The sequence below is a fragment of the Ooceraea biroi genome, chromosome 7, assembly GCF_003672135.1.
Source record: "Ooceraea biroi isolate clonal line C1 chromosome 7, Obir_v5.4, whole genome shotgun sequence".
Lineage (NCBI taxonomy): Eukaryota > Metazoa > Arthropoda > Insecta > Hymenoptera > Formicidae > Ooceraea > Ooceraea biroi.
In genome coordinates this window covers 15,193,017-15,218,763 of record NC_039512.1, presented here as the reverse complement: position 1 = coordinate 15,218,763, position 25,747 = coordinate 15,193,017, and the positions used below count along the sequence as shown (strand labels likewise).

General features: G+C 44.0%; 1 protein-coding gene across 10 annotated transcripts in view; it reads left to right on the top strand.

Annotated features, from left to right (window-relative positions):
- Positions 1–25,747, top strand: part of LOC105288019 (whirlin) — a 66,497-nt gene that overhangs the window by 18,334 nt on the left and 22,416 nt on the right. For 3 of the 10 annotated variants that reach the window (XM_026971438.1, XM_026971435.1, XM_026971441.1), the window contains exons 4-12: positions 449–460; positions 3,047–3,177; positions 8,393–8,716; positions 9,132–9,364; positions 9,631–9,934; positions 10,328–10,387; positions 14,202–14,356; positions 20,179–20,260; positions 20,763–20,870. In XM_026971438.1, the coding sequence (XP_026827239.1) occupies positions 449–460; positions 3,047–3,177; positions 8,393–8,716; positions 9,132–9,364; positions 9,631–9,934; positions 10,328–10,387; positions 14,202–14,356; positions 20,179–20,260; positions 20,763–20,870 (1,409 nt within the window). The remainder of the gene's footprint in view (positions 1–448; positions 461–3,046; positions 3,178–8,392; positions 8,717–9,131; positions 9,365–9,630; positions 9,935–10,327; positions 10,388–14,201; positions 14,357–20,178; positions 20,261–20,762; positions 20,871–25,747) is intronic. The other 7 variants (XM_026971440.1, XM_026971437.1, XM_026971442.1 and 4 more) reach the window with 5 other exon arrangements.

Here is a 25,747-nt window from a genome sequence, read left to right as displayed (position 1 = left end):
TTGACATTGACATTAAATGAGGCAGAAGAGTTTCGCTGGAATTAATCTCTAATTAACCCAGTTTGCAAATTAACGCGAGAGTGCGGCTCGCAACGAGCGTCAATATTTTCTGAGTGCATAATGGAAAATACCAAGTGATTTGCATTTAGCTACATTACATTGCATAATTAACAATTTAGTTACATTAATATTTTGCCTCGTTACCATCATCATTATTGTTATCATTAGTAATATTATTATTAAACGCGCCATGTAAAAGAGGCGAAAGCTCTTCGCTCCGAGTCGAGCATTCAAATTATTCGTCGTCATTGTAACGTGGATATAAAGAGATCTTTTTTAAAAGCACGCAAAAGCTCTCTGCGGATTCCGTCATCGTTCGCGACCGGTTGCGATCGAGAATAAGCCAACTTGCGTTGTGTCATTCTTATTTTCTGTTTCGCTGTACCAGAAGCGCAGTCAGGTAACACAACAAGAGAAAGGAGGGTTTTAGAACGCATCGCACCCCGCATGTCAGAAAGCTACTTCCTCTCTCTTATAGACTGGCACGCCGACAGCTCGTTGCATGAGTGTATGGTACAATGCACATCTGCGTGTACCGTGTGAGTGCGTAGAGAAGAGCACTGCTCGCACACACACACTGCGCCGGGATCTGCGAAACCCTCTGTGATTTCACACGACCAGAAAAACGCGGGAGAATGCTCAATTTGCATGCCATTCCACGCTTGACTGCCACGCCACTTATATATGACAATTTTGACTTGAGTATTTATTAATTTTATTCAATACTTGTTTTAACAATATTAACATTTCGAGCTCACAAGCTCGAAATTAGCTGGGCAGTCAGCAACGAAAAATCCCGCTACGAGAAATTATCCATCACAGAAGCTTGCAGCAGCATTGCATTTCAAGCTAACAATAAATGGCAAGTTAGAAACATTTCGATCCTATCGTTACGACTACTCACTGAAGAGGATTCGAAATATTAGGCGCGTGCAAAAGTTTGTCTTTTTTTGTAGGATCGAAATTTGTACATTTTATTGATATTGCACAATTTCACACACAGTAAGTCGTGGAATTACGCACCAATAACGGTGTCAAGGTTCCAACTTGCCTATTTAACTTGCAAAAGCCTTTATAATGTTCCATTGCAATTCGCAACGTTGCTGCAATATTGTTGCAAGCATCTGTGCTGCGTGGCTACTGCACGGTCCACTTTCGTCTTCTCGGTGTCGGATTTGCTCTACCGTCGTTCGAGAAAAGATGTCGCGAACGTACGATCACGGGATCAGGCGACGACAGTAATCCGTTCCCGGCGCAGACACGCAATAAACGACGCCATGTGGACTGCATAAAGGCAGTTCGAGCGTGCTATTCGATGTGTCATCACGTTTCCTCTTGCAACTCGCCGCGAGTTGCACAGCACAAGTAGTACGCACATCGCTCGGATGTTCCACGAGCACCACGATGACGGCGGGTCCGGCGGACGTTTCCGCAGACCGATTTCAGATGTTCGCGAGTTGTAGAGTGAAGATGACATGCCGGCTTCGATTTTCACTCTCGTCGCGAAACTCGAGTCGTGTGTCAGCGAATTACTACGGTTTTCTATCAACATTTACACAATCGCGAAGTTTCCCTGTTTTTCTCTTTGCCAATCGTGCTCGAATCGCCGTGATATTTGCGCCGATTAACAATTTGCCGGCAATTATTGCGCGCCGCGGGAATGGTTAAATTATGAGTAATGAAATATTCAGGAAATGTCCATGAGCGGAGGTTTATTTTGTTACAGACCAGATACACACAGACACACACACACACGCATCACGCACTCAGCACACTCAGAATCTCGCTTTCTCGTTTTTACATCACCGAAACGGTTTCTCTGTTCTTATTTAACCATGCGAATTTCATTGTCCTCGCGCGGGGATGTTAAAAAATTCATAGAAAATCAGTGGTCTGCCTCGGAGTTTTCCATCGGCCACTATCGATTATTGTTTTTTTAATGGAGTGAAAAATACTCTTCGTGGTGCGCCACATGCATGCATCCAGTTCGCATGTACGAATACACACGTACATGCGTCCAACGCAGCTGCATAACGAGCACGATGCACATCATGCGATGCGATCATATTTTCTCTTTTTCTTTCTCTCTCTTTCTCTCTCTCTCATTCCAAAACCCATGTGCATGTCGTTCTTTCTTTCTCTCTCTTTCTCTCTGTCTGTCTGTTTATCACAAATACACACACATACGTGCATCAAACCGCATCGATACAACGCACACACTCTTTTATTCTCTCTTGTTCACTTCACTTTGATGCATACTTCGTTTTTTCACTCTCCTCTCTTATCTTCACAATATTTCTGCCCATGGCGTTTATTATATCCGATTCAACAAGTATATCGGGGAAGTTTGCCAAAAGCCCGCGCTTCTTACGTGGTGGCCAACAGGTTTGTCGCCTTCACGCTACATACATCATCCTCCATTTGGTGAAACGCGATGAGTTATCGGTTTTGATACGACAGTCGTCGAGGAAATTCGATGCACAAATTCTTAGATATCAATATGTATCTCAGTTTTTTTTCTAAAAATCTGCCGCTAAAATATCATCCACATGTACTAGAAGATCCAACACGTTCACTGTCAGCGAACCATCATCAATTCACTGACATCTAAAAATATTAATGAGAAAAAAGAAACTAACGAGAATCTTCCTATCTCGGCGATCTTTTGCACGAACAATTCAAAATTGGAGTCTATCTCACTATAAAACATTTCGATATAAATAAAAGTAGAATCGAGTAATAAATAAAATGATTTCCGCGCTACACACACGCGCGCGCGCATTTTTCTTTTTTTATTAATTAAATCAAAAGCCATCGATTTTACATGGACTTATCCGTGATGGAAGAGAGTTGGGGAAAGGGAGACGGGAAAGTTCCGCTCGGGCGGATTGTCGCGTCATGGGCGGAAGGTTTTAGCTGGCACCGTACGTGGATCAGCGGCGAGGCAGCTTACCAGCCTGATGGAAAGTTTGCGAACTGTTCTCAGGGAGGGGCGTCTTTATCTCGCGGGTGGAAGAGGGCTCGGTGGCCGATCGAGCTGGACTCAGGCCAGGCGACACCATCCTGGAGGTGAACGGCACGCCCTTCCGCGCAGTCACCCACGAGGAGGCCCTCAAAGTGAGTCCAACTTTCAGTGTACTGTCCTTCGTCCTTTCCTTCAGCCCATCCCCACGAGACCGCTCGATGTCGTCCGCAATCTTCAGGTTCGCCCGGTTAGCCCCATTAGCGTTGCTTTCTTCCGCCGCGACCTCATTGGATCGGAGATTAGAGAGTGACAAAATTGCGTCAGGCCTGATTATGATTTCTTAAGATAATTCTTGCTACGTTCTTACGCGGCGCCTCGCGACACTTTAATACTCGTTATCCTTCAATCAGTTTTATATTGATAAATTAATATCTGAATACGCTGAAAAATATGCGGATAATTTTTACATATGTCGGCAAAAGGAGGAGAGTAGTCAAAAATTCGCAATTGGAACCAGTCCAATTAAGAGCCCGGAAAGACTCCGGTCTTTCGAGTAATCGAACGGATGCTTGCGACTGACCTTAGGCTGGTCCTCATCGATCCTCGTTCACTCCAGATTAGAAGAGGAACTCCGGTCCTTCCTAAACCCTCTCGCAAATAACTGGAGGACCGAATTCCTCTCGGAATCAACTACCTTCCCGTCTATTCTTACCCCCTTTGCCATCAGTCGCTTCACCCCCCAGTGCCTCTCAACGCTTCCTCGCTCGCGAGGATTTGTCGAGCCTTATCTGCTTCCGTGACACACTTATTTTCGTAATCGTTGTTTGTTTGGGAGAAAAACAAAGTGCGATATTTAAATTTATGCCGATCGTAGAATAATATTACACGAGCTCTTTTTTCAATTTTCCATATTAAAATCACGAGGAAAGTCGACACGTCGCTTTAAAGTATTTCCTCTTGAAGAGCGTTTCAGTAGTTTCCCCTTCGATGTGTATATTGCGAATACGATGTTTCATATGCAACGGCCTACATATGGATCATACGATCCGGCCACGTTGTGAACTTCCACGCTGAAGCACCGCCGATGAGCGCCCTTTGATCCGCAGAGTAAACGATTCAAGGGAATATCATTGTCACCCGGTTAGCACACTCGACATTCGGCGAAGTGGCAAACACTAAGCGGATATATCGCGCGTGTAAAGTTGAGCGTTACTCTCTTCCGTTCGAATATCGATATCTCGACGCCTCGACATCTCACCTCTCTTTCTCTTTCTCTTTCTCTTTCTCTCTCTCCCTTTCTCGTTTCGTTCGAATTATTTAATTTTATGCGTCTTTCTGACGCGCTTCTCCTCAAGTTTTCACAACGGGAAGAAATATTAAAGGATTATGCGAATCAATCGACCAATCGGACGCGTACAAGCAAGGATGTAGGCCGAGTTACGGAGACTTAGGCCGAAGATACTCCGGAAAAATTGCTGTCACAGGAGGGTGAGGAATGGGTCGTCGCGTCTATATCCACCCCTGTGCGATTATCCTTCCTCGCGTTTTCTGCGATACGTGCCTGCCTATTTATCACCGAATTGATCTTTATACCTCCAGTTGAGACGCGAACTTTGTGTGTATGTATCTGTATGTGTGCGTGTGTGAGTGATGTAAAAATGTTCGACAAGTCCATTCCTAATCTCTCTTCTTTTTTCTTTATTGGATTTTTATGACTTGTCCCATGTGTGTTACTTCTCGAAATGCTTTTGCCAAGTTCTTCGATTCTTATATCAAAGAGTATTTATAGTTACTTTATAGAGTAGATTACATAATAGAAACGTTATGTAAGGTGACAGTGTTACTATTTTCAAGTAATTTTGATGCAGATATAAAATATAAATGTAATATTCATGCTTCACAATGTTTCAAAAAATCTTTCCCAGGTTTATCGTTCATCTCGCTTTTATTTTGCATTATTGAATCAATGTCAGTTATTATTTGTGTGGCGCAAGTATTATTTTCGAAACACGTTCGAAGCGAAAATAAAATAGTTCGGGCAAAATAAAATGCGATTGAATATATCGGGCTATTCGAATATATTTTTCATTCTATCAACGTCGCATTTTCATTGGACAATCCGTTGCGTCAATGTCGATTGTACTAATCTTATGAAATTCGATACATCTTCCAGGACATTTGCGCAGTATCTTTTAAAATATCTCACACTTTCATGATGTCTAAATAAGAGACCAGCATTTGCGCGATTCGCGGAACTGATTTCTGCCTTTAGAAATTGACATAAAATATTAAAAACGTCGAAAGACGTTTTCACTTATAATCTATAACATTTTATAAAATTTATTGAGACAATAAATACTCGTATAAAAGCATAATTAACAATATATAAAAACAAGGAATAAATATATACTAATAGCTTCATTAAAATTAAATACACATTAATACGAATGAGCTTAAACCACATCTAGAAATTAACTGCGATTACAAGAATCGAATAATGCATGTGATACTAGATACTCCGGGGAACCACAACCCTCAACTTCAACGCAACTCCCCTAATGACATCCCCGTATTGCGGAAGCAAAGTCGAAGAACGAAACTCGCTCCTGTCCGGCGCCGATCAATATAAATAAAATTAAATTGTACAGCGTCCGCTGTCGTTCGGGAAGGACCGTGAGGGGGTCGTAAAAGTTAACGGTGGCGGCGAGACTCGTTATCCGGTAATGCATCGACGAGATGCTCGTAAGGAGCGTACGAGGACGCGTACTACGCAAACAACGAACCCATTCGAACGAGGTCCTGCCGCTTTTTTCTCCCGGCCTGCCTTCATCTGCTCATACGGCGGCGGTGAGGACGACGATGTGGCGGCGCCAGGCGTCCCGGCGCCCATCGGCCGAGACCCCCATCATTTATCCCCCTTATGTAATCCGACGTGGTTTCCGCGGATGTCGCCTCGCGTTCACTCCGGAAGAACAGCCGATAATCGCATGACTGCCGTCGAATGCGAAAGTCTTGTCGAGAATTTTTCATCGTGCAAGTGCTCGAGTTGCTAGGTGCTTGTTTTATGATTTTGCTTTTACAATGTAAAATCAATTTTGTAGTCGAGCTTTAAGCTCGTCTTAATTTAAGGCGCTTTCGGTATCTATCTTGTAAATTTTTTATAAAAATCTTTCACTGATCATCTGCAACCAGTAAATTGCCAATAATTAGAAAATCCCGAAATTAATGGAATTTTAAGTTTGGTTTCCTGCCGGGACTACAATATGGCGACTCCTGTCTAGCAATAATCCCAGAAGAAGAGTTTCGCAAAAGAGAAAATAAATAGAGGCAAGTCTCACCGACTCTCGACAAAGATTGACTCCAAGATATCGGAAGGGGCAATCACTTATAAGCTGATCATCGACCGGCGAGTGGACACGCGATCAGGCTCGACCCAGAAAGCAGTTTCGTCGACGAAAGCGATATCGAAACGAACGCGGCGATGACCTGATATCCGGCGGATGGCACCATAACTATCGCAAACCGGCCATAGAGAGATAGTCGTTCGCTCTCTCGTTCGGCCGAAAACATGGCGGCACGCAAACCTCCGCGTGTGACGTGGGCGCCGGAAATAGCGGAGGTCCTTCGCTCTCTCCCCCTCCCCCAACGATAACGATGCCCCCGTAACAGACGGGTGACTTCGATGTCCGTCCATGAATTATTTATTCAATCGGCCGAGCCAATGGGATGGACGCCGATCACGAAATCGCCCCTCCGATAGCTAATCCGACACTAATTTCCTTCGATGCGCAACGTGATAGGACTATCGGATCAGGAGGATGTATGTCTCTAACAAAATTGATATCTTAATGTATTGGGTTGTCCGAGAAGTTCGTATGAGTTTCGAAAACCATATGGATGACTTGCTTGCCTCTAAATCAGCCAAGTTCTTCGAGGACGGAATCCTAAAGTTGCCTGAAAGATGGGTTAACCCTTTCGCGACGATTTGTTTTATCTTATTGGTACATATGTGTACCAGCAGTCGCGAAAGGGTTAAAGTACTGCAACGAAATGATAGATACCTGGATGAATAAAATTTTTATTTAGTATTTAGAAATTGCGTTTTATTTTATTTTAACTAAAAAACTCATATAAACTTCTCGAAAAATATTAATGTTGCACACGTTACGATGATATGATAATGTATTAAAACTACAAATGTTATACAAAGACGCTTATTAGCGCCGATTATTTTATTATAATTGATTTGTTACGGATTCCTGAGATCGATTAGTAACATTGCATGCCATTAACAGAGAGAGGCGAAAATTCGAGAAACATTTTCGATATGATTAATAAGCATCGTGTTGACAGAGAACGAAAACTCTGATTGAAGATAACTGATTGGCTATCTAGTGATTGTTGATCCTTCGTCAGTTACCGGTCAACTTAGGAGCGGTTAATCAATAATACGTTTACCTAACACGTATCCAGTACTTTGCCGTAAAGTGGATCCAGACTACCTACTTTGATGGAAAGCAACGAGGGATCAGAGATCCGAAAGAACTAATGGAGACCACCACTGGGACAAATGGAATTCTGGAAATTCCATTTCCGCGCGCGTAAAGTGGCGCATCCAATTTGCATATAACGCAATTCGAGGGACAAGAATCGGGCACTACGGGACAAATAGCAGGCAGGGAAGAGGCTGGAGGTGGTTTACGACGTCTCGAGCGGCACGTTTATGGGATCGGGTCGCGAGCACATTCGCCAAATGTGACTCCGCCATCGCGGAAGCGAGACGACGATTTCACGTCTCAGCATCCGGGTTATGACTCCAAAGAGGAAAAGAGAGGAGAGAGAGGAAACGGAGAACGCACACATTGCTTCCCGTCTCTCCCATCTTCTCATCCGCGCGTCGTTTAGAGATGAGGGCGAAACATCTCGCATCTTCCGAAACGCGAGATCCTGAGAAGACATCGTGATCCGGGCTGGGTCAAGGATAGGGTAGGATATGACGTCACAGGCACTGCCAGGAGGATCGATATCCTCCTGCCGACTGCCGAGTGGCGTCACCGCCACTCGCGAAACGCGCCCCTCGTCAACTCGGTTCGCTTGCTTGATCCTTGCTCGCGAATTCTTCCGAACTTTTTTGACACTCTGCATGGTCGACACTCTAGAAATCTATGCATTACGATTACACGGAAACCGCGATCAATTACATTTTTTAAATTTTAAGCTGCTCGAGAAGTTCCTGCGAAAAATGTCTGATTCCTTTAATCACTCGATCTTCCATCTCTCTTCCGGTATCACGATATTTCGAATTTTCTGTTGATTGAATATATCGTATATTGTATAATATTGTATAATTTTTCATGTTCAACGCAGATGCTAAAGTCCTGCAGGACGCTGAGCATGACGGTGCGAGGGCCCGCGTTGGACCCCCGGTGCCGAGGTGGACACCCCGTGTGGTCGTCATCGGGTCGTCAGCAGTCCTGCAGCTGGATGGACCGCGAAGGTCGCCCAGCGTCCCCACCACCCCTTCATCCGCCCCGTGACTCCCGCTACGGGCCGAGGACGCGGAAAGTCGAGCTGTGCATCGAGCCTGGCCAGTCTTTAGGCCTGATGATCCGCGGTGGTCTCGAGTACGGCCTTGGAATCTACGTGACAGGCGTCGACAAAGACAGCGTCGCCGATCGCGCCGGGCTTCTCGTGAGTATCACACTTTTCGAAATACTTTATAATCTCGGAAAAATCCCGGAAGACCTCGAACGTGTTCAAGAAGCATTGCCAATTTACGGCGGGAATAAATCTCGTCGAGTGTCTTTTCAGCTCGGTATACGCGAACGATAATTATATTCTTTAATCGAATGAGAGAGATCCTGTTTTAAATAAATTCAGAATCACTACAAAACCGGATGAGGGATAATTGAGGATTAGGGTAATTGAAATCCTCGCAGATAAGTGGGAGAGGTTGCGAAGAGTATTTTCAACAGCGTTTTTCGATTATCATTAATTGTCACTCTTTTGAAAGATTTTCTTTTTTGTAATAATTAACTAAAATTGTTTACTTTGCATAATATTTGGAACAGCTAACTTCGATACGAGGTGTTTTGGATGATCGTAGGTAGGCGATCAGATTATCGAGGTAAACGGACAGAACTTCGAGGAGGCGACGCACGACGAGGCTGTTCAGATTCTAAAGACCAACAAGAGGATGAGTTTGCTGATACGCGACGTGGGCAAGGTTCCCCATTCGTGTACCACCGGACAACCCATAGTGATCCCGACCGCTCGATATCCCGAACATGACCCTCTGCTCCTGGAGAGCCCCGGGAACCATCGTCCTCCCAGTCCCGCGTAAGTCGCAGAATATAATATGTAACTATTAACATATTATAATTTACATTCCATACTGAAAAATGTTTCATACTTTTCGTGATTGAAACTCCATTGTTCTAATTCGGTTAATATTAACTCTGAGTATTTTCAATATCTAACATTAATATTAATTGCTCGTTAAATTGAATTTAACTCCCTCGTCCTTGTTATTATAATATTTTATTCGGTCTCGCGTAATAGCGTTCGATAATTTCCGATAATTAATTTTCGACGCGAATTTCAAGGAGCAGTACGAACGAGTGGAGGCATCGGAGTGGCGTGCACACAATTTCTGCAGCTACCGCCGCTATGGTGGAGGAGAAGGCGAGGGTAGTTCTCGCCAGAAGCGAGCGGGCTGCGCTGTCTCAGCTCCTAGCGGATTACAGGACACGCAGGCTGACGATAGAGGGGTTGGTGGTCCAGCTGGGTGACCTGCTGAACACCCACGAGAAGCTGACGCTGCTGACGGAGCTCAGGGAGCTCGTCGACAACAAGGACAGAGCGGCCTTCGACGACCTCGTCTATCGACCCCGAATATCGATGGCCAGGGTGAGTCCTTACGCAGTCAATTTTCACGAAATATGCTAAACTAAACCCAGAAAGCTTGACACGTTCGGAAAGTAAAAGAGACACGTCGGAGGCTTTTCTGTTAAATGTACAATACAAGATACATAAGCTTCGAAAATTCTACAGAGTATTTTGCGATAGTGCGAAAGAGGGAAAGAGAGAGAAAGAGTGTCATCCAATACGTCTCGTAAATCTCTTGAGAACTGAGATGTTAACGTTAAAGTAATATTGCCAACCACGTTGCGTCGCCATTGCAATTGCCATTCGTAGTCGGAATAAGAGAGCGTTCGCTTTAAAGAGGAAAAGAGAGAGAGAGAAGGAGAGAGAGCCCGGCGAGTGCGCGCTTTTAAGACAGCGCATTCTACTTTTTTTCAGAGAAAAGGCGATCGCGCTCATTCGGACCTGATAGTGACACCCTCGCTGCATGATCTTCCGGTAAGTTTCACTCATCCTTACGAGACGTTCTATTCATATTCCTCCGGCTTACACAGACACACACAGGCATACATGCTAGACCGAGTCTGCGGATTACACTCGATTGCGCGCATTGTCACTCACGGACATATACGTTTTTACCATTCTTGTCTCCACCATGGCGATGTATGGAACGGACTTTCTCTCTCTTTTCTCCTTATTTACTGTTCTATGGATCTCTCTGTTCGCCTTAATTGTCGAGACACTCGGAATCGCTTTACTTTCCCGCCTTTTGTCGGTGAACTTTGCGGGAAAAGCAACGGGGAGATCATTCCCGAAAGCTTTCCGTCGCGCGCGCGCACGTGTCTAATTGACAAATCGCGCCGTCTGGGAAATTATCGTCTCCCCGAGAACGAGCGAGGAGTTTAAGCGAAAAGGATCAATCCCTTTTCTCCCGCGAGAATGTTTTGCGGCGATTAATAATTTTTTATGAAAAACAATTTACGACATTTGGTGATTCTCAAATAACTGCAATAATCTATATAGAGTGTAGAATTTGTCTACCGAGTGTATCCTTTGTTTTATTTAAAATGGGAGAATTTGAAATAATTCGACCACGCAAACTGAATTAAATTTCTATCAAAATTAGGTGCTTATTGTGACAATACACAAATTCATAATTTTAAGTAAAATGCATTTATATCCCCATAGCTCTATGATACATTATTACTCCTACATTATATTCTGTTACATTCTATAAATATGCATAGTATATCAATTACTTTTATAAAAATGTAAATATATATTTTCATCGCGTGTTCGAAAATAATTGGCACCAGTGAGAAAGACTTCCGAGTGAAGCACGAGAATCGCACATTATAGAAACGTACGCTCCGGGGTGAAGTTATCGCTCGTTATCGGCGGCGCCGATGATAGTCGGAGATGGAAATGGAAGTTCGCGATTGGGTATCGATTTGGAGAGGTGCGAGGGAACGGAGAACGCTACGCAGGAAGATGCACCCGGGGCTGGAGAACGGGGGATCCTGGTCCACCTGGAAAGGCCGATCGTTCGCGAGAACGATCCTTCACGTCGCCCTAGATCGATCGAGAGAGGGGTGCGCATCACCGCCGTGATCGATCCTACTCCGTTCTGGTCCGTCGTTATCTCCTCCGCGACTCGAAGCATGACTCGTCTCTTAGGAAAATGACTTGCAGCCCTTTCTCGTCTCTCTTTCTCTTTCTCTCTTTACGCTGGGAACAACAGCTGCTTGACGACGAACAAACAAAGAGGGAGCCTCGTTGTGCAAACGAACACGCGCGCACCGATGAGTATCGGTTTTATCGTATCTTGCGTCGATGATTGTCTTCTCGAACACGACGCTTTTATTTGAGGAATCTGTCGAAATTTGTCAGAAGTTTCCGAGTTCCCGGATAAAAATTTGTTTATCAGGCGAGAAGTATATGTATAAGCACATGCGCAGCGGGTATTCGGATTATAACGTAACGATATGAGAAATATACAATGATACAAAGAGAAGTTGTGCAAGTCTCTCTGCTGCTTTTCTTTCTTTCTTGCGTTCAGTTCCCAGGAGCGAATGCTTTATCCGTTTGCAAACGAATTTCGCTCGTCCAAGCGTGGCTTTTCTTCCTGGCGTATCCTGCTCCTTCTTTCTCCGGAAGATTGCGCACTCTACCTGTAACTTCTCTTTATTCGCGACGCTTTGTTCACCGCTCCGGCCGCTGTTGCGTAGTCTTGCTTACACTGCGCTGGCTTGCTTCCTGCGATTAGCCGTTAGTGTAAATATGAGTGTATGTATGTGTATGTGCGTAAGTGTGTCGGCAATGCGAGAATCGATTCCTTTGATCTTGATTCGTCGGCGGTTCGCTCTTCTCATCGCGATCACAAGCACGTAAACTATTTAATTAAGCATCCCCTGAGGCCGAAGGAATCGATTGCGAGCGATCGAGGGCGAAGCACCAGACGTCGCTTTTATCATTGCGTTGCATCATGTTAGAATTAGATAAAGAATCTCGCATTATAACATAATTATAATACGAGACGACTCGTCACGCCCACAATTAGAATAAAAGACGTAGATATTTGGATATGTCGCAAGCTGAAAACCATGATTATAATTATGTTATAAGCTGCATTTATATGAGGTTGCCGCTCTGCGCTGCAATTCAAACGCAGGTTTGCAATTAAGATTCCCTGGCGAAGACTCGCGCTGTTCGCATCTGCATTTCTTCCTTCTTATCGTTACTCAGATGCGATCCGTTAGATGCCTGCTGCTAACAGACAAATAGAAAGCTGCTATGCTCTCGCCAGACACATCGTCCTCTTCCCTCCTTCTCTATATCTCTCTCTCTCTCTCTCTCTCTCTCTCTTTCTCTGTGAACTCTTTCTCTTTCTCTCACATGCGCGCGTGCGCGTGAAAAACAACATCGAGGAAATCGGAACTCCCGGCAGATCGACCTAAGCGAATTGCGAAGCGGAAAGACCGATTTCCGCGGAAACAGCGAACGCACGAGTTTTCCGCGGTTTTTCCGCGGCTTTTCCGCTCGTGATCGAGATCGGCAACTCGACGCTAAATTCACGACGCTGCCGGTCGCGGCAATCCGGCGTTTATTCGAGAGGCAAAAGAACAAAAACACCTTTGATTAAATCGAATTCGGGTAGTAATCACTAATTAGCACCCAATTATGCAATTAACATTCAAATCTCATTTATAATGGTGGAAAGACCAGGTCAATAAGAATTTACAAGAGAACCGAAATAAGTGATTGTAACTCTATGAAATGCTCGCCGATGATATGCCTGATTAGGTGATTCTCAAGAATCGCTCTCGATACATTTCTCTCTATTCGGCTTTCGGGGCCTCATGATGAAGCGATTATGATGGACCGACGGTGCCCTGTCAGATAGATACTCATGACATAATCAGAAATAAGTAAGCGAGTGACTCTTCGTATCACGCTTGAACGGTACGTCCGTTCGCGAATGCCATTCTCTCAAATGGACCTTTAAACCCTTAAAGCCAATCCCACTGGAGCGTCGTAAATTAAGTGTCAGCTGCACGGAGACAAATGTTGCCGGCGGAACGAGACGCGCGCGACACGTCGATCGATGATGAATCGCTGTTCGATTGCTAATTTCGCCGGGCGCTTGGGCTACCATGCGTGCCCAACCATATGATTCCAATTAATCGAGCTTAATGAGTCATACGAAATTTCGACGTACTATTTCGAAAATATCTCTGAGAATTCTAAAAGAAGAGTGGAAGCACAAACAACTTAAATGTTATTATTAATTTTACGCACTATATTTTATTACTAAATAATTCAAATTACTTCTATGATTGTATATTAATTGTTATTAATTAATGCATTATTAATAGATTATGGATATAATTATTATATTTTGTTAAACATGTTACTACATGTGTTGATTTAACATAATAATATTAAATAACATTATTTCCGTTAGATATTATTATGTGCTTAATTTGTACTTAATTTAATCTTCCAACTTTAAGTAGATCCGTTCAGTACATTGCGATTATTAGTTTGTCCGTGGAAAATCTAAAAAGTTACCAATCACCAACAATAATTAATGAACCTTTGAAAACTCGTCGATGAAGATCAGTCCGCGAAAACCGCGAGTACAACCGTGAGATTTCCCATATCATCCTGTGCCGATGAAATCATCGATCGATCGGCCGATCGCTCCTCGTTCGGAGAAAAAAAAAATAATAGCAAGAAAACGCTCTTCCTCGCGCTCGCGGTCAAGGGAATGGGCGTACGATAGCATGACAGGACATCTGATTTCCCGCAGAGGGGTGTGCCCGCTGGTTGTTGCCGTCCGGGACGACTGGTGGACGTCGAGGGAGACCCCCTAGGAGTGACGGGCCCTCTTCTACCGCGGGATAACCAGGAGCATAGGTCGCCGAGCGAGGACAGCGGTCTCGGGGCCGACATGCCCAGGACCAGGTCGACCGCATGATCTCTTTAACGCCGGTGGGACCACGCGTCGCCATTTTGCGCGTGAAGGAATCATGAAAATTCACTAAGAAACTTTTAGGGAGATTTGCTCAAGCAAAAAACAAGAAAAAGAAGCTGAAAAGATTGCAGATTCGTCGAGATGGCGGCAGCACGGTTCTCCCGGCGTTAATTGTTCAACCACCCCTTCCTCGATGTAGCAATTGTCGCGTTAAGACCCGTCTCTCGAGCTACGGCTGCTTCAGTTGTTTGTCGTGCAAATACGCAACCGGCTAATTAGCGAGGGACTCGTTGAGTCTCACTAGTAACCATTGCTGTCCGAGATACGAGGTGCAACTGCTTATGCAAGGTGTCTGTCAGTCCCAACGCTTCTCTTTTCAATCAAACGTTTACTCTTAAACTGAAATCTTTCTAATAAAATTAATCTACAAATCCTTCAAGATTTGGATAACGAATGAAATTGTTTTAATTGAAAATAATTAAACGAGAAAATTGCTCTAGAATTTAATCAACAAAGTACCTACGGGAAATTCGCGATTGCAATTGTAGGAAGACACCTTGTATAACGAGTGGCAATTTACAATTTCGAGATCGCGAAGCGATGGATTTTTGCGCGGTCGAACGATCGGCCGATTGCTCGGCAGATCGAATCGCTCCGAGCGCTACAAGAGGAATCGGACAACGGCGCGAGGATCGCAGGAGGCCGCCAGTTGAAACGGATCCGCGGCGGGGATTAAGCGTAATGGCGTTTCTCTGTAGGATACACACGCACGGCACATCGATATTTCATTTCCTGCTACGTCGTTTCCCGCCGCCCTTCGCCCTTTCTCTACCTCCCCACTGCCCTCTCTCTCGTTAAGTTCTCGCCTGGCGCTCCGACCGCTCTCCTCTGGCATCCCCGAGCTAGAGTAGGAACTGAGAGAACCCAGGTATGTAAACAGACGGCTGGATACATGCAGGGCGCTTCAGCAACGGTTCATTGCACTTCACCTTCGCTGCCGCGAGTCTCGCGAGTTCACCTCGGTAGTTAGTCGACGGCTGTTGCCCTTTGCTGTGCCGGATAATAAGGCCAGGTGCGAACGCACTGATCTGTACAAGCCTCGCTACATCAAAATTAGGTGGTCCCCCAGTAGCTAGAAAGCCTGATTTCGCAGTAGACCAGCTACGTTAGTATAGAAAGGCTTTCCTCATCTATCATCGATTCTCTGATTTGTACTGCTTGTAACGCTACTGAAGTTACCAGATCGCGTGAATGAACTGCACTGTATGTACACGTACAACACGTCATCGGATTAAGGGATTATTTTAATTCGATTTTTTTAAATGTAGTATCTTAGAGATCTTAGAGATCTCAACCACGCTGTATCGCCAGGCTGAGCCAAGTTCAAATCAGTTTGCCACGCGCGTCCATCTCGCGTTCTTCGGATTTATTTCGGGAGGAACCACATCACGATCGCTCGTTCAGATACTGGTAGGTAGAAGATGTACCTGACAAATCGTGCGATTACTCGCGAAGTTGGGAATTTCGGGGGTGTCGGCTCGTGCCAGGAGGATGAGATGCAACTCGATATAAACGGCAGACTCGCGCGGAGGGTGACTCGCGGCGCGGAGGCTCTTTTTCCACATAGCGGCACGTGGGAGAAAAATCGATAATCGAAGTGGATTTAATCTGCATCGCGAATCTGCACAGAAGTTTTCGCTGTTCCCGTTTTCCTCTCGCGACATCCGCTCAACACGTTAGCGATCGACTAACGATTGGAAAAACGTTGGCACGGAATTGCAGAATTGCGGAATTCCGTTCGACGAATCGTCATTTGTTAACGCATGAGTTGAGATATTAATACATTCACCGCCGAGAGTGAACGACTGATTTCCCGATCATTAAAATTCACTGTAATATATCCAGATAATAATTTCCATGATTCTAATAGAAATATTAAGTCGTTTACAGATGTATGTTTTTGTGTTCTTTGTGTTCTTCTATTATTCTTGAACAGTCATTATCTTGCGGATGTAATTATTTGTACAATCTTATTCACATGTCTTAACATATTTATTGCGTGCCGGTGACCGTTCTGGCGGTGAGTGTTTTAATATCAATACGAGCGAAAGTGGAATAATAAATTAAATCTCGATACGAGAAGCAAGAAATTATTCGCAGTTAAATTATCACATTTTACCGATAATGATTTACTAAAATGTACACATCTTTTTTTAAATAGCATGATAAATACATATTCATTCAGCGGAAATGGAGAAATTTAACGAAGAGTACTTTCATCCGGTGTTTATTATCCCAGAGACGGAGGAATGAATATTTATTAATAGATATATTATTGAAGTACGAATGCGAAAGTGCAACCGAAAAGAGATCCGCAGGCATTATAAATGATTACTCGAAAATTATTAATTTATAGATATCTCTCTGACAGATTTACAAATGACTATCCGCCCGTGTGTTTATTTAATTATATATATCGCATTTCGCCGTTTCTCGGGATGTAACGGAAAGTTACCCAGAAAAGTCGCTTTTTTCCGCCACGATTTTTCACCAGCTCGCGGATTTTCGACTTTCTCCGCGCCAGTGCGTCGAGTGCTCGCGTCGCATCGTACGAAAGTAAATTTTACGGGATCGATAGTGAACGGTGCGAGATAGCGTTCCGGAGCGGAGCGAAGCGGAAGGTGGAGTTCGCCGCTAGTTTTGATAGCTTTCACGTCAGTTTGTTCGCCGATAACGGACGCTCGGACAGACAGACGGACGGTGGAGAACGCGTTTCGCTTTTGATCCACCGATTTCAGTCCGTGGTTTCAATATGCCGTCCGTCCACAACCTCCGATCTAATCTCTCCACCACGAATCCAGCGGCTTTTTGTCGCACGCACATGCGCCACTGATCGGTGAACAACTTTCTTTCCGAGACGCAAAACCAGCACAACCGTCACGGAGAAGAGACTTTGCATTTCGCCACGTTACGTCACGGAAGAGAGCCGAGTCCTCCTTCCTTCTTTCGTACGTTTCGCGTGACATCGAAAATCCTGCACCGTTAAAAAAGAAGTATCGTGAGGAAATGATGCGACGAATAAATTGTTAATCAAACTCGAATCGTATTTGAAACTCGGACAGTTCGCGCGATTCGTTCTGCTTTGAATTTTTGAGCAAATCAAAGATTAAAATTTAGAATTACCGCGAGTTTTGCCAAATGTCTGCTGATTGTTGTAATAGTTTTCAAATAATAGTCAACAGCAATGTAATTTTGCTTCAAAGACTGATTGCTCGCGTCTTCCCTTTTGCAGAAAAATTCGATCGATGCGCGATATTATTAATTATACACGCTTTACGAAGTCAACAAACGAGCGTATGATAGCAAATTGCACTAATAAAAAGCACAAGAAAGGAGGCGTTTCAGTCAGCGTAGTTTCTTTTCCCGTAAATAGGTGAGTTATTTTATCGCGGCGACAAGTGCCGCGAAAAAGTTGACAGGTCGAGCGAGATTTCCCCGCTTCTGACGTCATAAAACGTGTGTACAAGGTGTCTTGGAAGTCGACAAATGCAAATACACTTCCTCAGAACGCTCCTTTATTAAATACAGTCGCGTTTCTCTACATGTATTGCTTTAGCTTTGATATTATTTATCTTCATGATCGAAAATGTGATCTAATATTATGTCGGAGCACAAATTCATTTTTAATTATTATTATTATCAATCTGCAATATCAGCACTTAAATTATTCAAATTTTTCAAATCTAATCCGTTAGTTTTTTAAATAATTTAATGAGTTTAATAAAATTTTTATATCTGGAAGCAAACTTGACTGCGTTGTCGTCAAATGCTCGTCATGCTTTCAGCTAGCAATCCCGTGTCCGGGATAGCCGGTAGAATTCAGTTTCTTCGGGCTTAAAACGCGTCGAAAGGTGGCGAAAGAGCCCTTGAAATTTTCACACCGCGGTGCTTTCTTATACAGTAAGTAAGGTCGTATCCCGGGCAACAGAATGAAACAAATGAGTTTCGGCGGTCACCAGTACCGTAATCGCTCCGGTAACGGAACGTTCGTCGTGGAATCAAACTCTCGCAAGTCGAGAGTTCGTCGCGGTACCGGCCGCAAGAATTACGCTCGCGTATCCCGCCGCTGATTCACTCGTGACGCCCAACAGTGGTCTATTTTGTTGGGTCGTTGTGATTTCACGCTTCTCCGGCGATCGCAATTACGAAATTACACACTAATCTCCTAATTAAGCGCGTCGTACTCGCGAATCCGCTCGATAACGCATCGGATCTCTCTTTCGCCGGATCGCTTCTGACGCTGACGAGTGAGCCGGAAATGATGAAACACCGACTCATTTCATTACGTTGATTATCTAACTTAAAGCTTCAGTCGATTATTTCAACATCAAATATTCATCTCGGTGCTTTAATTAAATATTTTAATATAATACATCAAATGTGACGCAAAAAATGCAAGAAAATTCTCGGAAACAGCACGCGGCGTTTTCCTCCATTTTACTCCTCTTTCCTGCTTTTTATAAATGTAAAAAGTAATATTAATTAATATTCAAAACCATATGCGGGTGTTCAGAAAGAGGAAATTCATAGTGAATGAGTGAGAGCTTGATCGATGCCACCTGCGATCCGAGAGGCTCGATTTCCGGCGATGACACGATTCATACGTGGGCTATATTAAACGCAGCCGTGGAAATCGTTACTACGCACGCTGCACTTCGTAATCCTCATGTGCTCCACGTTACTTTCCAACCTTCCTAGGTGAGAATCCGCCTGTATAGTCCCCCGCCTCGACGAGCAGCTTGGGCCCTCCTCGCGAGCGAATTGAACCGCCCGCATCGCCAAGTCATCCCCGTCCGATCTCGATCATTCATCAATAGCTGTCCCGCTTCTCCGCTCGCGCGGCTCTATTTCCGGACGCGCGATAGCTCGCAGATTCGTGCTTGCAGATACCGAGAACGCTCGCGCCATTTACGGGCGATACGTTATAATGGAAGATTTAAGTAAAAGAATATCTGCTCAGGTTTGAGTAAAATAAACCATTAGCAAAATTATTGTACATTTATATAAATCTTTAATCTTCCTTTAATATTTTATAATATATTAGTAATAATAATTTTAATTACAAATTAATAATTTTTGTTTCACCGTGGTATTTAAGTGACTTTATTTTAATACCTTGGTATTTAAATATTGAACAAATCTGCAAGCCGCAGCATCCGGATATATCTGGAGACGCTCGTCTGTATATGTTATATATATTCAAGTGCATATCTAGATATATCTCGAAGAGGAGGGGGAGCGATGCTATGGAGATTAATCGTTCACATTCTGATTATAATTACAATCTGACATTCCAAATACGGAATCTCGAATTCGCGAGCGAATGGTGGATTAAATCTGCCTCACCGGAAACGGAGCTGCGCCTTAATCGAAGTTTAATCCTGCCGTGGTATTCGTGGAAACGCGAATATTTGAGATGCTCGAGGCGAAGGGTACACCGTCCTTTAGGGATACCAAGTCTCTTCCGAGGACGTCCCTCGAGGACGTCAGATCGAGTGGACAAAAGGGCCACTCGAGAGCGACATCGCGCGGCATCGATCTCACGAATCTTGCGAATTTCCGCGAGTACACCGCCACTTCCGCTCGATCGCCTCCCCGCTGTTTCCGATCGGGACGATCGATCCTCCGTCTCGAGGAATCGTCCCGACGGCAGCGACGGGATGCTTGATAGTCAGAACGAAGGACGGCGCGATTGACAAGAGCGGCGCGGGGGTGGGGCGGTTCTGAAATTTGGAAATTTTGCCAATTGCAGAGTGGGCTGCAGGAGGGCGCAGCAGCACCAAGTGACGACCTCCGACCTCGCCCTCTCCAACGATGACGAGTGCGACAATCAGGTACTGCGGGCGCATCCCCCTCGATCCCCCTCGAACCGTCGGTGATCCTTTTTGCGATTATCTTCAGACAATATTTTTAACTAATCAAAAAGGACACCCTCCTATCCCTTACAATTAGAACTTGAATGATCTATGACAATTTTTTCGATTATGTAACATTGACGTTAACGCGTGATTTATTGGCTTCCGATTTGAATGATCACTTTATTTCGTACATAAAAATGTATATATTTGATCACAAATCACGAGAGAAAAGTCGTAGCTTTTTTCTTATCACGAAGAGTCACGGCTGGATCACTGTACAGGTGAAAGGGTTCGAAGCGGTACGCCTATGGAAATCCGCTAGGGCGGAAATCGCGACTTTTTTTATCCCCGGTGAGAATTTGTGTAACCCAGAGTTTTCATCAGAAAAAAAGGAAAGGAAGAAAGAAAAGACAGAAAGAACATCGAGAGGCTTTTCGCGATCGATTGGGATAAAACACGATTGCGTCCTTTTTTCCAGGACTACGATGACGAGATCGAGAACGGACGGGGTCGCAGGCACAGCTCCCCGGGCGGCTCGCGGGGCAACCCCCGGGATTACAGCCATCATCTGCACCCGGACAATTTGGTGAGTCGACCAACACAAACTCGATCATCGGACACGGTACTTTAAGATTACCCCCGTATATTCTGTCCCACGCCATTGAAATGGAATTCTGATCGCGCCGGAATTTGGTAGAATGCGAAATCCGCTGACGTCACCGCCGGGCTCTTATAAATACATTTAAATAAATCTACGGAGATCGATTTATGATTAAAACTTGAATTTTAATGGAATCGAGATACTCGAATTCGAGTTTGCAAGATAAATCTCTTTAATCGAAATAATCTATCGAAATTGAGAATTTTATTAACTTTTATACTAACAATAAGAGTATTTGTCGAAAGTTTACAATGCATTTTTATTGTCTTAGTTTTGATATCATTTAATCTCTTATTCTGTGATGACCATGGTCATTTTTAATACGTACCATAGTATTGCTTTTATTTTTTAAATATATAGTGTTGTTCTCTAAAGCGATCTGAATATGTTCAATGGCTGAGGATCTCCACATTTCAAGATAGATTTACCGTAACAGATGTATCGTAGACTAACAAGAGAACCAGAAAGACGAATTATTTAGCCTCCTCCCGCCTTTCCTATAAAGCGCACAGTATCGTTTTAGGGTAATAGAACTCTTCTATAGAATTAGATCAGTGATCATACGATCGTGGTTTCTCAGGGTAAAATCTCGAGGAAAATTTCACAGTTTCAATAACTTCGACTGTGTTTGCAGTACAACGCACGTTACGGTTGATGATTAAAGGAATAATTATACAGATTAGTGTTTACGGAACAGTCAAGCATCGCGTGTTGCAGGCAACAGGTAAACTTTCGACGCTCGCTTGCCTTATGCAAATTGTGTTTTGGAACGTTATTAAAGACTCGCAAAATGCGCAACAATGGAATTATGTCAATCCGGAAAATTCGAATTCATCTTACAACTTTTCCTCCAAATTCAATTTATAGACATAATATCTACGAAAAAGACATGCAGTTTTATAGCTCATTGCAGTTATCATTATTGTTAAGATAATCTCTGAATCGTTTAAACTTTAAGTAATTCCGGAAAATGACGGTCGACGGTTTTTGTTTAAGAGATCAACGTACCACGTTTGATTTGCGTCACGTTCGCATAATATTTTCGCAGTTTGTATTTGGCTAATTAAACACGCAACGCATTTGATCACTCTAATTCCTGCAAACGGATAGTTAAACGGAAATCTAACGCACACCCGCGAAATTCGATTTTCACTGGCGGCCTCATTTAAATTCGCGCGCGTTACGTGCTCGCGCAATGCCCCGCGTTAATTTCGCCGTTTAATTTATGCACCCGTTGACTCGGGTACGCTTATTTACGCGATGCATGTCGTAATATTTGCAGAAACAAATTCCCTTGCACAAAGTTAACTTTTGCTCAGTGCAAATGTCGAAGCGCCAGATGATTCTCGCGTTACGAGTGACTGAGAATGTCGCAGTTTCTCACGAATTAAGCTTTACAAGATTTCCGCTCAAAACGAGCAGATAACGACGCTCTAATCTTATCATGCCTCTTGCTCGAACCCTGTGTACACAATTGCGTTTCGTGTAGTTTCGTGTCTTTTGTTAGCTTGCATCCGGAACGGAATCATGTGTGTGCGAATTCAAGATTGACGGGTTGCAACTCCTTTCTTAAATCATTTTTACACTCTACGCTGACGCATGGCTTTACGTAATATCTCGTAATCGTAATCGCGATCGGATAATAGTACGTCATTGCCGCGCAAGCAGGGATCGTTAAAGCCAGCAGGTTGTCGTCGTAATTCGCGCTGATCGCTCGCTCGATCGTCGCCATTAAGGCGCAGTAGAAGCGGACTATTGTCGTAAGTGACTTCTAAATGCGTGCTCTTACTGTGAGAAATTTCAACGGTAAACGCAGAAGTTTCCGGAAAGTGTCTTCGCAAATCGCGTCGCGATTTAGACGTTCATTAATTTTAGTACAATTAACATTTTGTTAAATATGTAAACATCTAACATTTTGTATTCGATAATTTAATATTTGAATGTTTTATAATTAATATTTTAGTATGTTTAAACATTTAATAATTGAGAATTTAATATGTTGCAACATAATCGCGTAAGAAAACAAGGTGCAATAATAATACATTAAATGATAATGTAAATTAATACGATCGTACAAACGTATTAGTAAATACGTGTAATATTTCAGTGTATAATATCGATTTCTTCTCCAATTTTGTTTATGTATAGAATTTATAGAATGCATTTGGCTGGCATCGCGCCTAGAAATCAGTAACTGCAAATTTTCCGCAGAATAAATCCCTGAGAGACGGTCGCATGATCGCGCCGACACGGACATAACGTTATTATAGGCGTAGGTTCAAAGTGGTAGATCATTAGCCCGTCTAATCGCTTCATGTATAGCGGCCGTTATAGTTGAATATAGTGATCCATGCAGAAAGGTGGCGACAATTCAGCCTCGTTGAACGAAACGTTCCCCCAAAAATCTTTAATTTCGGTGACTTTAACAATATTATCGCATCTGCGAGAAGGCATCAGTCATTAATTTGACAACAGCAAGAATAATAAAAACATAAATAGATGAACGCTGTTTTCGATATGAAAACAGACGCTTCAGTTTCATTGAATCAAGTAAAAGAATAAATAGAGAACCGGAATTATATTACAGAAGCTTTGTAAGAGCAATATTAGATACGCAGAAAAAATTAGCCCCCAAAACCTACAGTCGAAAATCGAGCTTCAACAAATCCTATCTCTCTCAATCTTGCCCGTTTCTACCCTTTTCCCATTCGGCACTTGTAATTCCTTGAAATTTCCAAAGCTGCAGACTTTTCTTAAAAGTCCTTTAAGAAACCTTGAAGAGCATCGCGAGGGTTCATCGCATTCTCGGAAGGTCAGGAGGGCCCTACGGAGGGCCCGTGTAGTGTTCCGGGGCTAATGATGACACGCAACCGGGTAGAGAGAAGAGATCTAGGGAATTATGGCAAATTCGTTCGCGGAGGAACGTGAAGTTATCGGAGTACGCGAGCAGGTGCCGGGACGGGATCGACCAATGAAAGAGCAACTCGGACAGCCACAGTGCCATCGCGTCACCAACGCGAGATAGTTTCATCCGCGAGAAGTGCCTACAATCGTTCCGTTCCACGGAAATAACGACTTCTGCCGGCCATTACGACGGGGCTTCCGTCGCGAAAAATTCTCGATTGCCTTCCACGAAGGGAAGCAGCTGCGCGTGCGGAACCGGGCAATGAAGAAATTGCGACTTTACGCGGGGGGACGCTATAACTGTCTTCGGGGTCTTCAGGGGACCCCCGCTGAACCGCTCGGATTGAGATGCAGGAAGGAAACGCCAATTATTGGGGTTTCTTTCTTGAGGTTCGAGGCAGTTCGTGATTTAACGTCGAACACATGGAAAATTTGATAATACTAGAATAATACTAGGGAGGTTTCTAATGATTAAATGCCAATAATGATTCTCAATGCTATTAGTAATTCCGATTTCACCATGTTGACTATCGAAAGTCCAAACAATTGCGCCACATCCTTTCCCCGTGATAAAGTGTCGAAAATATTGGCGTACTGCTTGACATTTTTCTCTTATTCTCTACCACGAGATCCAAAGAGATCTAATTATCATTTTAAGTCGCGTATCGAGATAACTAACTAAGCGCTACTTTGTCGAACCGATTCGCGTGCCACTTTCATTCCGCAAACAGGGGGAAAATTTCCTTCGCCTTCGCGAGTGCTGCAGTTATCTCCTCGTTATCATACGATATTCTCGGCTTTACGCTATCACGCCGGGAGGGAAGGAAGGGGGGAAAGGGGGAAAGAGTACGGACACGCGAGAGAGCGGAGGCGATGTGCAATCGAGATAATCAGGATGAGGGGAGTGGTGCGAGGGGAGGAAGAGAGAGCACGTTGCGGTACGGGATGGACGTCCGTGTTCGGAAAGAATCGGGAGCCAATGCCAAGGTCGGCATGCCCCCGATATAATTAAGATAATAGTGACGAGAGCTCGCGGGCTGTAATGCCGTGCCCGAGGTCGTTATCCCGATTGCACGCGGAGGCGCCGTCTCCCTGCACCTTCGTGGATTTATATTTGCGGCCATCTATATTTATCCGAACGCGAGTGCGGTCTGACAACGGTCGCGAAGACAATGTAATTTTAGTAGATTATTGATAGCCCGATCAGAGTACCCGGATTGGTCCATCAGGTTCATTCAGAGTTTTCTCAGCGCGATCATTCGTGATGAATGCATCCGTCGATGATTAACCAATGACGTTGACAAGTGAATTGATTAATAAAAAGACATTATCTAATATCTAATCTAATATCTGTATAAATCTTGAGACTTGGCCGTGAAAGTCTACGTCAATTGTCCATGTGATGCTCATAATATTTATTTATAGTTGCATATCGGATGATATCATTTGCTGAATACATGTATTGCATATAAGAAACAGTTTGACATTTTCAATAGAATTCTATTTCTGATCTAAAATTCTACAGGAGTCTTGTATATGTGCTTAACGTTGAAACTTGGTAACGAACCCTTCTAAAACGCCTTCATAAGAAGCCGCGCATGTACTGCCGGGCGGACCTCCGCCCGGTACCTACTGCACTCGATGAAACGCGGCTTTCGTGGAGGAACTCGAAGACCTCGGGATAGAGCGAGCACCCCAGCAAAAACGGCTTTGAAAGGGTTAATCAACGTGCCGGGAGGAGAAATTATAAATCGTTATCGGGAACCCTCGTCAAAAAATCGCATCGCGGAGTTAATCACGGTGCAGCACGGTGTGCACGGGGCACTCCAGAGTTACTCGGCGAGCCGTAACGTTTTATCTGTAAATTACTTGTCCAATTTGCGGCACGATTCTTTCCC